At 41.2% G+C, this 15,261-nt stretch overlaps 1 protein-coding gene across 3 annotated transcripts; it reads left to right on the forward strand.

Annotated features, from left to right (window-relative positions):
- Nucleotides 1-4,882: 4,882 nt before the first annotated feature.
- Nucleotides 4,883-10,508, forward strand: meig1 (meiosis/spermiogenesis associated 1). 3 transcript variants are annotated; one of them, XM_072562093.1, is made up of 3 exons: nt 4,883-4,995; nt 6,881-7,053; nt 10,322-10,508. In XM_072562093.1, the coding sequence occupies exons 2-3, from the start codon at nt 6,895-6,897 to the stop codon at nt 10,448-10,450; spliced, it is 288 nt and encodes a 95-aa protein (XP_072418194.1). In that variant the 5' UTR covers nt 4,883-4,995; nt 6,881-6,894; the 3' UTR covers nt 10,451-10,508. The 3 variants fall into 3 exon arrangements, with proteins under 3 accessions (XP_072418194.1, XP_072418196.1, XP_072418193.1); XM_072562095.1 differs by lacking the exon at nt 4,883-4,995 and adding an exon at nt 5,004-5,274; XM_072562092.1 differs by lacking the exon at nt 4,883-4,995 and adding an exon at nt 5,288-5,393.
- The last annotated feature ends 4,753 nt before the right edge of the window (nt 10,509-15,261 follow it).

The following is a 15,261-nucleotide window of genomic DNA, read 5'->3' on the forward strand; positions in this document are numbered from 1 at the left end:
CAGTGGTTAGCACTGCTGCCTCACAGTGCCAGGGACCCGGGTTCAATTCCCGCCTTAGGTAACTGTGTGGAGTTTGCACGTTCACCCTGTGTCTGTGGGGGTTTCCTCCCACAGTCCAAAAGATGTGCAGGTCAGGTGAATTGCCCATAGTGTAAGGTGGATTAGTCAGGAGTAAATGTAGGGGAATGGGTCTGGGAGGGTTCCTCTTTGGAGGGTCGGTGTGGACTTGTAGGGCCAAAGGGCCAGTTTCCACACTGTAGGGAATCTAAGCTCTCCTGAATGCTCTGGCCCTAATTCTCAGACTATGCACCTCGTTCTAGAACCCCCAACCAGTGGAACTAGTTTATCTTTATCTACCCTGTGTTCTTGTTAATATTTTGAAGATTTTGATCACATCACCCTGTAACCTTCTAAATTCTAGAGAAAACAAGCCTAATTTGTATAATCTTCCCTCATAACTTAACCCCTGAAGTCTAGGTATCTTTATTGTGTACATTATACTCCCTCCAAAGCTAATCTGTTCCTAAGGTGTGATTCACTACCCCAAGAGTGCAGCAGATAAAGTCATAGGTCATAGAGATGTAGAACACTGAAACAGACCCTTCAATCCAACCCGTCCATGCCGACCAGATATCCCAACCCAATCTAGTCTCACCTGCCAGCACTTGGTCCATATCTCTCCAAACCCTTCCTATTCATATACCCATCCAGATGTCTTTTGAATGTTGCAATTGTACTAGCCTCCAACAACTTTAAGTAAATTTAAAGAGGAGACAGATTTTTAATTAGTAACAGGTTGAAAGATTATAGAGTGCAGGCAAGAAAATGGAGTTGAAGGTGAAATGAGATCATCCATGATTGTATTAAATGGCAGAGCAGGCTCGAGGGGCTGAATGGCCTGCTCCAGATTCCTAGTTATGTTTGTATGGTCATATTGGAAATGTTCTTATTTTGCATTTAGATGGAGGCATGTGGGTGTGACTCTCAAATTAAAAACATGATTTTAAAATGCGTTTTCTGTAATGTCCAACTTTAATTGTTTTGTATTACCCTTATAATTTATGAATAAAGTACATTTTATGCAAATAAAAGAAATTCTGGCTAGGAGCTGACAGACCAGAGTGTTGAGCTTGTCTCTCTGCTCACACCATTGAGAAACACAGCCAGTTAAAACAAACCCAACTTGCACAAAGCATTCTTCTCAAAGGAAGGTTGCATTTCCTTGGGCTCCTACAATTAGGTGCTTTTTAATTTGCCTATTGCCCATTTTCACTTCAGATTCCCAGCATCTAGTGCTTTTCTGTTCTTTGTTGTTTCATCTTATTGAACATCTCAGATTTCGGTCTCTCTCTATCTTTTCAGGAAATGTTGGATCATTCAGAAGCAAAGGATTTACAGCTTGCAAGGAGGCCACTTGGCCCATTTTGTCTATGCTAGCGAGAAATGACTAATTCAGCCTTTCCCCTCTTTCCAACTCTTCGGAGCTCTTTGGGTTACAGAACTTTGGGTCTGTATCCAATTGTTTTCTTTTTAACCATTTAATCTGCCAATTTATCATTTAATCAAAGTGTCCACTGTTATTTTGTTCTTTTTGATGCTTTGTGTGAACAGCTGTTGCTTTTTCTGCATTCATGGGGGTGCATATCACTGGCAAGGCAAGATTTAATGTTCCCCACCCAATCTCCCTTGAGAAGGTGGTAGTAGGCTAGTTTTTGAATGACTGTAGTCCATCCCTGAGCATTCCATATCCTAATGCTGCAAACAGAGAGAGCACATTCCCCATGGAGGTCACTAACAATGACATGACAGGCAGCTGCCTGTGTCAAAGCTGGAGAAGGCTAAGCCAAGAAAGAAAAGAAAACACAATAGTGTTCTTGACCATTTTCCCCATTCTCTTCAGTGCTCCCTTCCTCTCCTTTCAGTCCCATTGGACACCTTCCCTTTTGCCTTCCTTCCTTCCCCTACCTGCCTGCTTACCATTCTCTTTGTCTCCAATGTTGCCACTCTCTTCATTCATAAGAGGAGGAAGAGGGGCTGGATTTAAAGTTATCACCAGGACCACTTGAATTCTCCGAGGATGCTGAGGGAAGGCAAGGTACAAATTATGCAGGTAATATTTAAGTGTGGTAACAGAGGTCTCAAGACAAATGTTCCACCCTTATTTAAAGTATGTAAGGATAAAGCAGTCAGTAAGTTTGACCTGAGTGATGGAATTGTTTTAAACAGTCACTTGGGCAAACGTTAATTAACAAAAAGTACAGACTTATTAAGGACAAATCATGTATAACATACTTGTTTGGGTGCACTTTTAAGGAAACACTTGTTATGGTTATGCACGTAGACTTTCAAAGAAGGCTGTTGTGATAATGTCCATACCTCTGGGCCAGAACACCGGGGTTCAAGTCCCAGCTGCTCCAGACGTGTGTAATAACATCTTTGAACAGATTGATTAGAAAAATAGATGAAATTTAAAGTAAGGAAAATAAACTATAAAGCCACAAAAGGTGGGGGGGGCGGTCTCTTGTGGCACAGTGGTGGTGTCCCTACTGTTATGGACCAGGCCAGAGCCCCTCAAACATTTCAAGAAGATAACCTAGACCCTAACTTTGCTAGTTGCTTTAAGCAGGTGCACAGTGGATATTCCAGGAGAGATGCCGCTGGTCAAACCACTTAGTTTTAAACAAAACAGAATTTATTTACAAGATTACTGAATGAAACACAAACAACAGAAAACCGAATACTGAATTACTTGACCTCTCCGAAAATCCAACAGAACATTGCATCTTAATAATGCTGTTCCAAATACTTGCAACAATCCCCCTTGGCACAAAGGTAAAATCAAACATGGGCTCTTATAGGATAGAAGTCACACAGAGAGTACCAGCATGGACCTGCTTCTTTGGGTCCAGCAACTTTTTTCACACTACTGTTAAAGACCAAACCAAACCAGAGAAAAGCTGAGCTAGGAGAACTGGCCACTCCCTTTCATTGTATAAGTGTTTTTTTTTAACTTGAAAGCCTGCTTAGACTTATAGAGATGTACAGCACGGAAACAGACCCTTAAATCCAACCCGTCCATGCCGACCAGATATCCCAACCCAATTTAGTCCCACCTGCCAGCACCCGGCCCATACCCCTCCAAACCCTTCCTATTCATATACCCATCCAAATGCTGCTTAAAAGTTGCAATTGTACCAGCCTCCAAGGCAGTATCTATTAGCTATTATCGAATTGGCGCTAAAACTCTTGAACCCCAGACTTTTTGGATTCTGTGTCATTTATGATCCCTCTAAAGAAAAAAACCAAGGACAGCATAACCTTGTTAAAGGAGCAGTTTTGTCACATTATCCCTGGGCCGAGAGACCCGGGTTCAAGTCCCAATGGCTCTAGAAATGCATAATAGCGTCTCTAAACAGGTTGATTAGAAAAAAAAGGTTAAGTTAAAAAGATAGCAGACCCACTGGGAGGAAATGGTCGACAAGCAGGAGGCTGGAAGAACACAGCAAGTCAAGCAGCATCAGGAGAATATTTCAGGTGTAACCCTTCTTCAGGATTAACAAGGGAGGAAGTGATGATCTCGTGATAATGCCACTGGCTTGGTCATCAGTGGGCCAAGGTTAAACTAAAATCAAAAGGCACTTGCGGTAATGTCCATAACCTTGCACAGGGAGGCCCAGATTCAAGTCATTCCTGCTCCAAGGTGTTTAATAATGTCTGAAAAGGTTGATTGGAAAGATAGGTTCAATAACAAAAACCAAAAGGCACTTGATAAAGTCTCACAACTGACTTGTTGACAAATTTTAAACCCATGGACTGAAAGGAACATGTGGCTGAGACACAAAGGAGGGAATGATCTTGAACAGGGACTAGTTCAATGGGGTTGCCCAGGGATCAGCTTTACAACAACTGTTTTTTTCAGTGTATACTGATGACATGAACAAGCGTGTGCACAGCACATTTTCAAAATTTTGCATATGTTACAAAATGTAGAAACATTGTGAACTGTGAGGCGGATGGTTAGGATCTGGAAATGCAGTGCCTGAGTTTAGTGCAGACAGGACAAATTGAGGATTTTAAGAGGAAACTGGAGTATCCTCTGAAAAGGAAGAATGTACAGGTTTATGAGGACAAAGCAGAGGACAAGCACCAGGGGAATACCGCGTTCAGAGAGCCAGCAGAAACTCAATAGGCTGAATGGTTTCCTTCGTGTGCTGTAATTATTCTGTGAATCTATATGACTCCTTCCCACTTCCCCTTCTCTCTTTCTTCTATCCTCAATAAAGCAGCAGTCGCTCAGCGTTGCTTTAGACTATCAGCTGAGACTCTATACTCCACCTAAAAGGAATAGTAGACTATTTTCTAAATTACATCCAGCCTGCGATACTGCCATCATTGATGTAAAGCAATGAGCAATTTTTAGCACGTTCCTGTAATTCCATGTGGAGCTCTTTTGCATTCTAAATCCAGTCGGGGATTTCAGTTAATTTATTACATCCCTTCATGACACCGGTGCCCAGTTCGTTCATTTTTTCAAAAAATAGCAAGCCTGCTCCGAATCTAATTGCTGGAAGCCTCTGGGACATAATACTTTCCCTTTCTTCTTGGATGTTATGTTCATTCTCACTCCCAGACAGCCAACCTTGTGTTTTTTTTCTCTCTCTCTGTTAACTGGCGTTCGAATGCCATCAGTGAATTGCCCGGGTGTTAGTGGAGAAAATGCTTTATTTGCATTAATCTTACGGAATGAGCTTGCTCATGTTCTGTCTGATTGAATGAATACCGAGCAGCTGATTTAGAATTGTCCTGTGACGCTCCACATGTGGTTTCCCACCAGACCGGAAGAATATTCTCTGCTACATTGTAGCGTCATGTGTTGCCTGGTTACAGGTGACAACAACACACCAGCAACCTCCAACGTCTCACGAACAGGATAAAGTAACAGTCTAGCCTGTGTTGTCTCTGTGTGGGAATAACTTATTGAGTTGGTTTTCAAGGGTGAGTTTCTGCAGCAATGAAACATTAGACACTGGCAGTGAGAATGTTGATCAGCTGAAGGTTAATAGTGAAATCTCACCGTGTGGGCTGTAAAAGACAGACCCAGTGAGTGGAGACTGGACCCAGACCCAGCAGACTTGCTCATCCTACAGTAAAGGAGGCGAGATCTGCAATGCTTCAGATTACTGCAGTGTGACCATTGAGGATCCGGGGGAGCGGTAGATTTGTCACTGGGAAAGAGCACGATGATTCTTGCCAACCTGTGTTTATACAACTGAGGTATGAGGGTATGGGAAATTTGCATTCTGTATCATGCACAGGGCGAGCTTATTGATCAGCGTTTCTCAGCAGATTTTTCAGCATGGCAATGGACTTTTACACGTGCCAAGAAATGCTGAGTGAGTACAAATATTTAACTCCAAATGTCAAGAAAATTCCTTTGTTTAGGCTTTGTCAAAATTTTGAAGAAGAGCAGAGTTTTCTCAGTGGTCCTTCATCCCTCAATGAACGTAATTTGAACAGGCTATCTGGCATTTTGTCAAGCAAATTGTCGGCTTTCCCTGCATGACTGCAGTGATTACGTCACTGGCTGTAAAGTACTTTGGGAAATCTAGTAGTCATGAATCTAGAGGTATATAATGCAACATACTTTAAATGCAAATCTTTCTTTCTAAACATAGTGAAATATAAACTATTGGATCATGAGTAGGCCATTTGGCCTTCTCTGCTATTCGGTTGATCACCACTGATCCTCTCTCAATGCCATATTCTTATTTATGTTCCTCTTGATGCCTTTAAAATCTAAAAATGCATCTATCTCTTTCTTGAATATAATCAGTGACTTGACCTCCATAGCCTTCTGTGGTAGAGAATTCCACAGTTCACTAGCCTTTGGGTTTTTCCTCATCTCAGCCATAAATGGTCTACCCTGTATCTTGAGGCTCTGACCCCAGTTCTGGCTCCCCCAACCAGGGAAAGCATCAGTTCAGGACCTGTAATGTTGGCTCTGCTTTCTTTCCACAGATGCTGCCAAACCTGCTGAACTTCTCCAGCAATTTCTGTTTTTGTTTCTGATTTCTTCCATCCATAGTTCTTTGATTTTTTTTTGTTCAAGGAAAGCATCTTCCCTGCTCCTAGTTTGTCCAGCCCCTGTTAGAATTTGATATGTTAAAACAGATCTCCTCTCAGCCTCCTCACCCACTCTAGTGAATGCAGGTCCAGCTGAACCAACCTCTTCTCATAGGCCAACCCTAGAACAATCTAGTGAAGCTCCAGTGCACTCCCTCTATGGCAGGTATATCCTTTCATAGGTAGGGAGACCGAAACTGCATACAATACTCCAAGTCTGATCTCACCAAGGCCCTATACACTGCATTAAGACATCTCTATTTCTGAACTGAAACCCTCTTGCAATGAAGATCAATATAGCTGTTTCAATTGCTTGCTGCACCAGCCTGTCTACTTACATTGACTGCTGTAGATGAACACCCAAATCCCTTTGTATATTCACACCTCACAATATAGAATGACTTAAATCATACTGTTCCATTCTGTTTTTAATGCCAAATGTTATAATTTCACATTTAGTCACAATGTACTGCAACTGCCATGTGTTTGGCCACTCACTCAATCTATCTACAACACCTTGAAGCCTCCTTGCATCCTCCTCACAATTTACAATCCTGCCCAGTTTTGTGTCATCAGCAAACTTGGAAAATGTTGCCTTTGTCTCCTTCATCCAGAAGACAGATTAAATGTTTTCAAAGGACCATTGTTCATGAATGTACAACTTCAGATATATTATAAGGTAATCTATTTGTAAGCATCGCTTTTGTATGTAGATGTAAAGTAGAAGGTCAAAGTTAATCTTTTTTTTCCGCTTTAGGTATTTATTACATTATGTCTTTGAGAGACTTTGGAACCCAAGGGCAGGAAGTGAAACCTAAGTTTATGAGTCGTGCCAAGCAATGGACTGAAGAAATAGAAAATTTATACAGATTTCAACAAGCTGGATACAGAGATGAAATTGAATACAAGCAAGTAAAGCAAGTAGATGGGGTAATATATTCTGTCGCTGACTATTTGTATGCTACAATTATTTAATTTTCAATATTTGTAAAGGAAAGCCTGTGGAAATGTTATAAAATAAGTACAGGTTTGTGTCAAATAGATAATTAAACCAAAGGAATTAACACACAGGACAATGATGAGAAATACAAATATCCATCCATTAAGTCAACCAGGTTTGAGCAATGAAGTCACATTATGATAGGGCTAAGTTCTACAATGGAATCTTCCAAAGGCTTTTTTATAATATTAAAAAGATTACTTTCAGATTTAAAATAGCCATTCTTTCATTTTTGTGGTGAAAATGAAGATTCCAAAACGACCTGATAATCTTTGCTCCCTAAATTTTTATTGTTCATTTCTGCAATCTCAACATTTGTTTTGATTTTGAGATGCCGGTGTTGGACTGGGGTGTGCACAGTTAAAAATCACACAACACCAGGTTATAGTCCAACAGGTTTATTTGGAAGCACTAGCTTTCGGTTGTCCTGATGAAGAAGCAGCGCTCTGAAAGTTAGTGCTTCCAATTAAACCTGTAGGACTATAACCTGATGTTGTGCGATTTTTAACTTTCAACATTTGCTGGTTCAAATAAAAACTAAATACTCTGTGGCTGCTGGTAATCTGAAATAAAAACTATGGGGGAGGATCTGTTTTGGGGCCACTGTAGGTGTCACTTTTATAAATGACCAGGATGAGGGCGTAGAAGGAGGGGTTAGTAAATTTGCAGGTAACACTTAAGGTCGGTGGAGTTGTGGATCGTGCCGGTGGATGTTGCAAGTTACAGAGTGACATAGATACTGCAGAGCTGGGCTGAGAGGTGACAAATAAAGTTTAATGTGGAAAAGTGTGAGTTGATTCACTTTGAAAGGAACAACAGGAATAAAGTGTACTGGGTTAATACTAAGATTCTTGGCAGTGTGGATGAACAGAGAGATCTCGGTGTCCATATATATAGAGACCTAACGGTGTGTTAGCTTTTATTGGTGGAGGGATTGAGTTTTGGAGCCACGAGGTCATGCTGCAGCCGTACAAAACTCTGGTGTGGCCGCCCTTGGAGTATTGCATACAGTTCTGGTCACCGCATTATAGGAAGGATGTGTAAGCTTTGGGAAGGGTTCAGAGGAGATTTACTAGGATGTTGCCTGGTGTGGAGGGAAGACCTTATAAGGAAAGGCTGAGGGACCTGAGGCTATTTTCATTAGAGAGAGGAAGGTTGAGAGGTGACGTAATTGAGACATATAAAGATAATGAGAGGGTTAGATAGGGTGGACAGGGAAAGCCTTTTTCCTCAGATGGTGATGGCTAGCATGGGGGACATAGCTTTAAATTGAGGGGTGATAGATATAGGATGGATGTCGGAGGTAACTTCTTTACTCAGAGAGTAGTAGGGGTGTGGAACGCACTGTCTGCAACAGTAGTAGACTCACCAACTTTAAGGACATTTAAGTGGTCATTGGATAAGCATATAGATGAAAACAGAATAGCGTAGGATAGATGGGCTTCAGTTTGGCTCATAGGTCGGCGCAACATCGAGGGCCGAAGGGCCTGTACTGTGCTGTAATGTTCTATGTTTTAAACTCAGTGGATCTGTCAGGATCTGTGGAGACAGAAACTGTGTTAATGCTTCAAGTTAGGTATGATCCTTTTTCAGAACTGATGTGATAATGTTGAGCAAGTCAAGCAACTTAGTTCTGAACAAGAGTCACACAGGACTCAAAATGTTACCAATTCTGTTTCTCTCTCCACAGATGCTGCCCGACTCATTAAGTTTCTCTGGCATGTTGTTTTTGTTTACTTGTTCATATTTTCTTTTACAGATCTAGTCAATTTTATTCCGATAGGTTTGTTTATTTTAATGCAAGAAGTCTTGCAAGTAAGGCAAATGATTTGAGGGTGTTGATTTATATACAGGAATGTGGTATCATTGCTATCACAGAGACATGGCTGACTGATGGATAGAACTGGCAGCTCAACATTTGGGACATGGAATCTTTAGGCCTGATGGAGGGGGAGCTGTTAAAGAGGAAGGGGAGTCACCATATTGATTAAGGACGCGAAAGTGAGGACTGCAGATGCTAGAGATCTGAGTCAAGATTAGAGTGTTGCTGGAAAAGCACAGCAGGTCAGGCAGCATCCAAGGAGCAGGAAAATCAATGTTTTGGGCAGGAGCCCTTCATCAGGAATGAGGCCATTCCTAACGAAGGGCTCCTGCCCGAAATGTCAATTATCCTGCTCCTCGGATGCTGCCTGACCTACTGTGCTTTTCAAGCCCCACTCTAATTTGACCCTTGATATTGATCAGGGAGTCAATTAATGCAGTAAAGAGGGATGACATCTTAGAAAAAAAGCTGAAAGAACTGTGGATGTTATAAAACAGAGACAAAAACAGAAGTTGCTGGAAAAGCTTAGCAGGTCCTGGCAGCATCTGTGGAGAGAAATCAGAGTTAAAGTTTCAGGTCGAGTGACCCTTCCTCAGAACAGTTGAAACAGTATAAGGCAAGGAGGATATGATGGAGCTATATGAAATTCAGTTAGGCCACACCTGGAGTACTGTATGCATTTCTGGTCACCACACTATAGGAAGGATGAGATTGCATGATAGAGGGTGCAGAGGAGATTCACCAGGATGCCTGGACTGGAGTGATTCACCTATAAAGATAGATTGGCTGGGGTTGTTTTCCTTAGAGGAAAGGGTATCTGATTGAGGTGTACAAAGTTCTGACGGACATAGACATAGGAGAAGCATTTCCTCTTTGTAGAGAGGACACAATTTTTAGGTAAGGAGCAGGAGGTCTAGTGGAGATTTGAGCAAATACTTTTTCACCTAGAGGGTGGTGGGGATCCAGAATACACTGCTTAAAAGGAACGTGCAACACATTTAAGAACAATTTAGACAAGCATTTGAAACACAATAGCATATAAGGCAATGGGTCAAGCATTGGGAAATGGGATTAGAATGGATGGGTGTTTGATGACTGGCATGGACATGATGGATGAAAAAATCCCTTTCCATGCTTTAAAACCTCTATGACCCTGATATCTGGATGTTTGGGGAACTGAAATAATTTGAAAATATACTTATCATTTCTGTTACAGATCTTTAAGAAAGCTTCACAATATATCTCAAAAGCTACCCAGATGTTTATTATGTTGCATTTCAATCCCTAAGTTTTAGAGTGCATTCTGCTGTATTCATGAGATACTCAAAGAAATGGTGTGTGACAAAATTGAGACAGTGACGTTCTGTTCAATGCAGGTGGATCGTTGGCCAGATACTGGGTATGTGAAAAAACTTCAAAGACGAGATAACACATTTTATTACTACAGTAGAAAAAGAGAATGCGAGGACAAAGAAGTCCAGAAAGTCAAGGTTTATGCCTATTGATCAATTCTTGTTTGTCACACGTTTGCGTCTAAATAAATCAAATCAACATTTACCTTCATATGTTTTTTGATTGAGTATTTCACATCTTAAATTTGTCAGTCTGTGTCGTGTTCTTTCCCCTTTATATTCTGATTAAATCTGAAGTAGAAGATGTAAGGCTTATTGAAAAACACAAACCAACTTATTAGTAATCTCTGAATATATTATCTATCTGAATTCTTATTACACAGGAAGACAATCTTTTATAACTTAAAGAGCTGTTAAAACAAGTTCTATAAGCTGAAAGATGAGAATACTGGATGGTATATTCTTACATTTCTGCACATTTTCTGTTTAATTTTGCCAATTTTTGGCACAAATATATTTTTCTTTTATCTCCAACTGAACATGAATTAATTATTTTATTAATTTGGTTTTGTTTCTAATGTTAAAGTAAATTTACACTTCATTATATGAGATATTGATAAGCAGTCTATAAATACACAATCGAGTCGAGAGTGTGGTGCTGGAAAACCACAGCAGGTCAGGCAGCATCCGCGGAGCAGAAAATCGACGTTTTGGGCAAAAGTCGTTTATCAGGAATGATGAGGGGCTTTTGCCCGAAACGTCAATTTTCCTGCTCCTTGGATACCACATGACCTGCTGTGCTTTTCCAGCATCACAGTCTCGACTCTGATCTCCAGCACCTGCAGTACTCACTTTTGCCTATAAATACACAATGACGAGCAAATGATACAGCAAAGGCTTTGCATTTTAAAACTTTAAACTATTAAAGTTCAAAGTTACAAATTATTGTAACATGGAATGTGGGCATCACTGGGTAAACCAAGTTTATTAGCCATTCCTAATTGTCCTTGAACTTGGTGGTGAGCAGCTGCCTTCAACCACTGCTGCCCATGTGTTGTGGCTGCATCCACATTGCCCTTGAGGGAATTCCATGAGTTTGAGCCAGCAATACTGAAGGAATGGTGATATATTTCCAGGCCAAGATGGTGAATGATTGGAAGGGAACTTACAGGGAGTGGTGTTCTGATGTATCTGCTGTCCTTGTCCTTCTAGATGATAGAGATTGTGGGTTTGGAAGGTGCTACTGAAGGAATCTTGTGCAAAGATACCTATACTCTATTATACAGGTGTATATGTGAATGTATCTTATGCAGTCCTTCATTATGTGATTATAGATTTATTTGTACAGCCATTCCACAAATGCTTTAGTTATTTAGGCGTTGATAATGCACATCTTATGGATAAGTACACTTCCATACATAGTTAATTGTTACGCACCTCAATGAGATGATACCATCAGGAAGAATTGTTCCATCGGTCCTGGCAGAGGTAACTGTTGGTAGAATTGTTTAACTTGGGTTCTGGGGCAGTTGGAAATGGGGACAATGGAGATGGGTTTAGAAATTTGGTGGCGAGTTTGCTTAGAGTTGGACAGTGGTTAAGTTTCTGCTCGGCTGGATGTTCGCATGGGGCAGGAGCAGGTGGTTTATATTAAGTGGGTCTTCAAGAATGTGTCAAAAAGACCTGGTGTTTCCACCCTCTTCCAGCTGGACATCATCATGTGCTCTGACTGGGACTTGGCAGATCTCCTACGTGTTTCTGTGTTACATTTTTCATGAGAAAGACTGAGTTCCCTGTAGAGTGAGATACATCCTCGTAGTGATATATTGCTAACCCACACTGGTGCCAGTGGCCATTGCATTGCTGCATTTTGTTAAAGATGGCGAGGGTGCTGAGGAGTTAATACTTTTAGTTGTTCCTTTTTCCTTCACTCTTGATCTGGGTCCTGACCCCACACAGCCTTCAGGCTTTCTGTCTTGGTTTTGGTCACAGAGTTGAGAATGATGTGCAAAGTAGAGATACAACTGAAAGAAGCTATTGGGCAGCAAAGGAAGATTTCCAAAGGTTGTGTTAGGTAATGCTGAAACCTGGAAAGTATTGCAGGGTTCTGGTGAAGTTTGTCAGCTGGTGATAGAAGAATTAGCAAGGTGTCACTTTTCAGCTAATTAGTGGAAGCTCATAATCTAGCTCATAATCAAATCACCCAGTTTTTCTATTAGTTACTATCTAGAACCACAATTGAAAGTATGCATATGTAGATGAGGAGGTTCACACAGATGAAGAAAGTATTTAATTGAGTGAGCTAACGGAGAAGACCTGTCACCTATGCAGTAGACACTTCCCTCACAAGGAGTCAGTCAAATCAGGTAAGGAGGGAGGGGAGAAAAATGACTAAACCAAAAGTGATAGATATCAATATTGGTAAAACTGGTTCAAACTGTGTCTTGCTCCTTGAACTGTTACCAATACCAAAGGCAGCGGCACAAGCTCACTCAAAGAGCTCAGCTTCGAAATTAATACCACCAGATTCTGAAAGTCAAAGAACATACTAACTCCTATGTGAAGAGAAGGTTAATTATGGAGCAACCATTGTGATCTATACCTCCAAAACAAAATCATAACTCTCTTTCAGGGTGTTTAGTTGGAAATTGCTTTGGGTGGTTTTTCTACCAATGTCCCCACCCTCAATGATGGGGGAGCCCAGTACATCTATGTTAAAGATGAGGCTGATGCATTTGCAACAAACTTTGGGCCAGGAGTGCTAAATGGATGATCCATCTTGACCACCCACAGAGGTAATATACAAAAGAAGCAAATATGATGTCAGAGAAACCATTTTCACAATGAGTGGTTTGAGCCTGGAATGCACCACTGGGAAATGTAGCAGAGAATGGAACAGAACAGTCTTTATTGTTACATATACTCAATGAGTACAGTGAAAAGTTTATACGTTTCCAATTACAGTGCTGACTTAGATACAAAAGTACTCAAGCACAGCTTCTTTAGTTACAAAACAATAGAGAAATAAAAAGTCCAGCATTACAGAAATAAAGGTTCAGTACAGCAGATCATGCTGGCACTTAGAACCCAGTCCGCACTGGGTCCTGGTTCCACACAGCGCCAGCGACACGCCACACAGAGAGACTGCTATGGGAGGAGGCTGCTGCACCATGCCGGGAGCTTACCACGCCATGCCAGGAGGTCACTATGCCAACGCCAGGAGGTTGCTATGCCAATGTCGGGAGGCTGGGACCTCGCCATGCCAACACCGGGAGGTTGCTATGGCAACAACGTGAGGCTGGGAGCTTGCCACGCCAACACCAGGAGGTCACTATGCCTGCGCTGGGAGGCTGAGAGGTCGCCATGCCAATGCTGGGAGGCCAATGCGGGAGATTCAATTGAGGCATTCAGTATAACATTAGATGATTGTTTCTATTTAAATAATGTGCACAGATGTGGTGAAAAGACAGGAGAATGGCATTAAGTCATGATGCTCATTTGGAGAGCTGATTCAGACACGATGCGCTGAATGGTCTCTGCACTGTAACATTCCTGTGACTCTGTAGTAAAGTATATCATCAAGGGCCAGTGCCTTCAGGAAATGATGAGAAGGCTGTATATTTTCTACAGTCTGTTCTGCGATAACTCATGTTCCTTCAATGCGAATTGGCTTTAATGTGATTGAAGAATTTGGACCATTATTTGGAGAACTCAAACTTTCCTTACCTGTATTGGCTATAACGCGATTCCAGCCTCATTAGTTTAAATGGTGCAGCTCACATTTTCTTATAATGTGAGATCGCACAAGAATGGGACTTTCGCATTACATCAGAACTGACTGTACTTTTCTTCACCAAAGTACTTAGAGCAACGTTTCAGGGCTAGTACACTGAAGATACATTTATAAATTATTATATCCGACCAATGCTTGATTCCATAATTAGACACCACAGAATGATCACGAAGTCTCAAAAAGAATTTGTGAGCAGTAAAATATCAGCATCAGAAAATGAGAGATGAATGCTTTTAGTAAAACTGTTCAGACAAATGTAATCAGAATTTCCAATGGTGGAATTGAAGATGAAATGTTGCAAATTCAAAAGGTTTGTGATAGGAGCAGAAATCTTTACCTACCCTGAATTTAAACCAGGATTAGAGAACAGTTTAAGGTCGAAATAGGAACAGAAATTCATAGAAAGCAACCAAGACACTTCCTTTCTTTGTATGTTGTATAGCCAGGGAGCAAGCAACTTGTAATAGTATTGCCAGGCCTGCAGAGGATCAGAATTGACCCTCCTAGAGATATGTTGCTACAGCAACAGAATTAAGTTCACGTTGAAATCAATATTTCATGAAAGTACGGACTGAAAAGGGAAAGGATCTTCTCAATGATACCCTGCTTAGTTTCCTCCAGGGCTACTCAGCTTCTTACATTATTATAGCTTTGGTTCAAGCATGGTCAAAAGAGCTGAGTTGCAGAGGTGAGGTGAGAATGACAGCCCTTGACATCAAGGCTGCATTTGTATGGCATCAAGGAGCCCTAGCAAAACAGATTGAGACGTCATGTTTAGGTTGTATTAGGTCTTTGGTGAGGCCACTTTTGGAGTACTGTGTACAGTTCTGGTTGTCCTGCTATAGGAAGGATATTACTAAATTGGAGAGTGTTCAGAGAAGATTTACCAGAATGTTGACAGGATAGGAGTGTTTCAGTTACAACGATAGGTTGGATAGCCTGGGACTTTTTCAACTAGAGAATAGAAGGTTGAGGAATGCACTTATAAAGGTTTATAAAATCATGAGGAACATATATCTGGTGAATAGCAAAGGTCTTTTCCCGAGGATGGGTGAATTAAAAAATAGGGGCCATATTTTTAAGGTGAGAGTACAAAGATTTAAAAGGGACTTGAGCGGCAACTTTTTCACGTGGATGGTAGTTCACGTGTGGAATAAACTGCCAGAGGAAG

Source organism: Chiloscyllium punctatum, chromosome 44 (genome assembly GCF_047496795.1).
Source record: "Chiloscyllium punctatum isolate Juve2018m chromosome 44, sChiPun1.3, whole genome shotgun sequence".
Classification (NCBI taxonomy): Eukaryota; Metazoa; Chordata; class Chondrichthyes; order Orectolobiformes; family Hemiscylliidae; genus Chiloscyllium; species Chiloscyllium punctatum.

Excerpts from the sequence above, each read along its gene's own strand:
- meig1 (XM_072562092.1), top strand. The coding sequence starts at position 5,357 with ATGGCAATGGACTTTTACACGTGCCAAGAAATGCTGA. Across the intron at positions 5,394-6,880 it reads CACGTGCCAAGAAATGCTGA|GTATTTATTACATTATGTCT; the intron begins GTGAGTACAAAT and ends TTTCCGCTTTAG. Across the intron at positions 7,054-10,321 it reads AAGTAAAGCAAGTAGATGGG|GTGGATCGTTGGCCAGATAC; the intron begins GTAATATATTCT and ends TGTTCAATGCAG.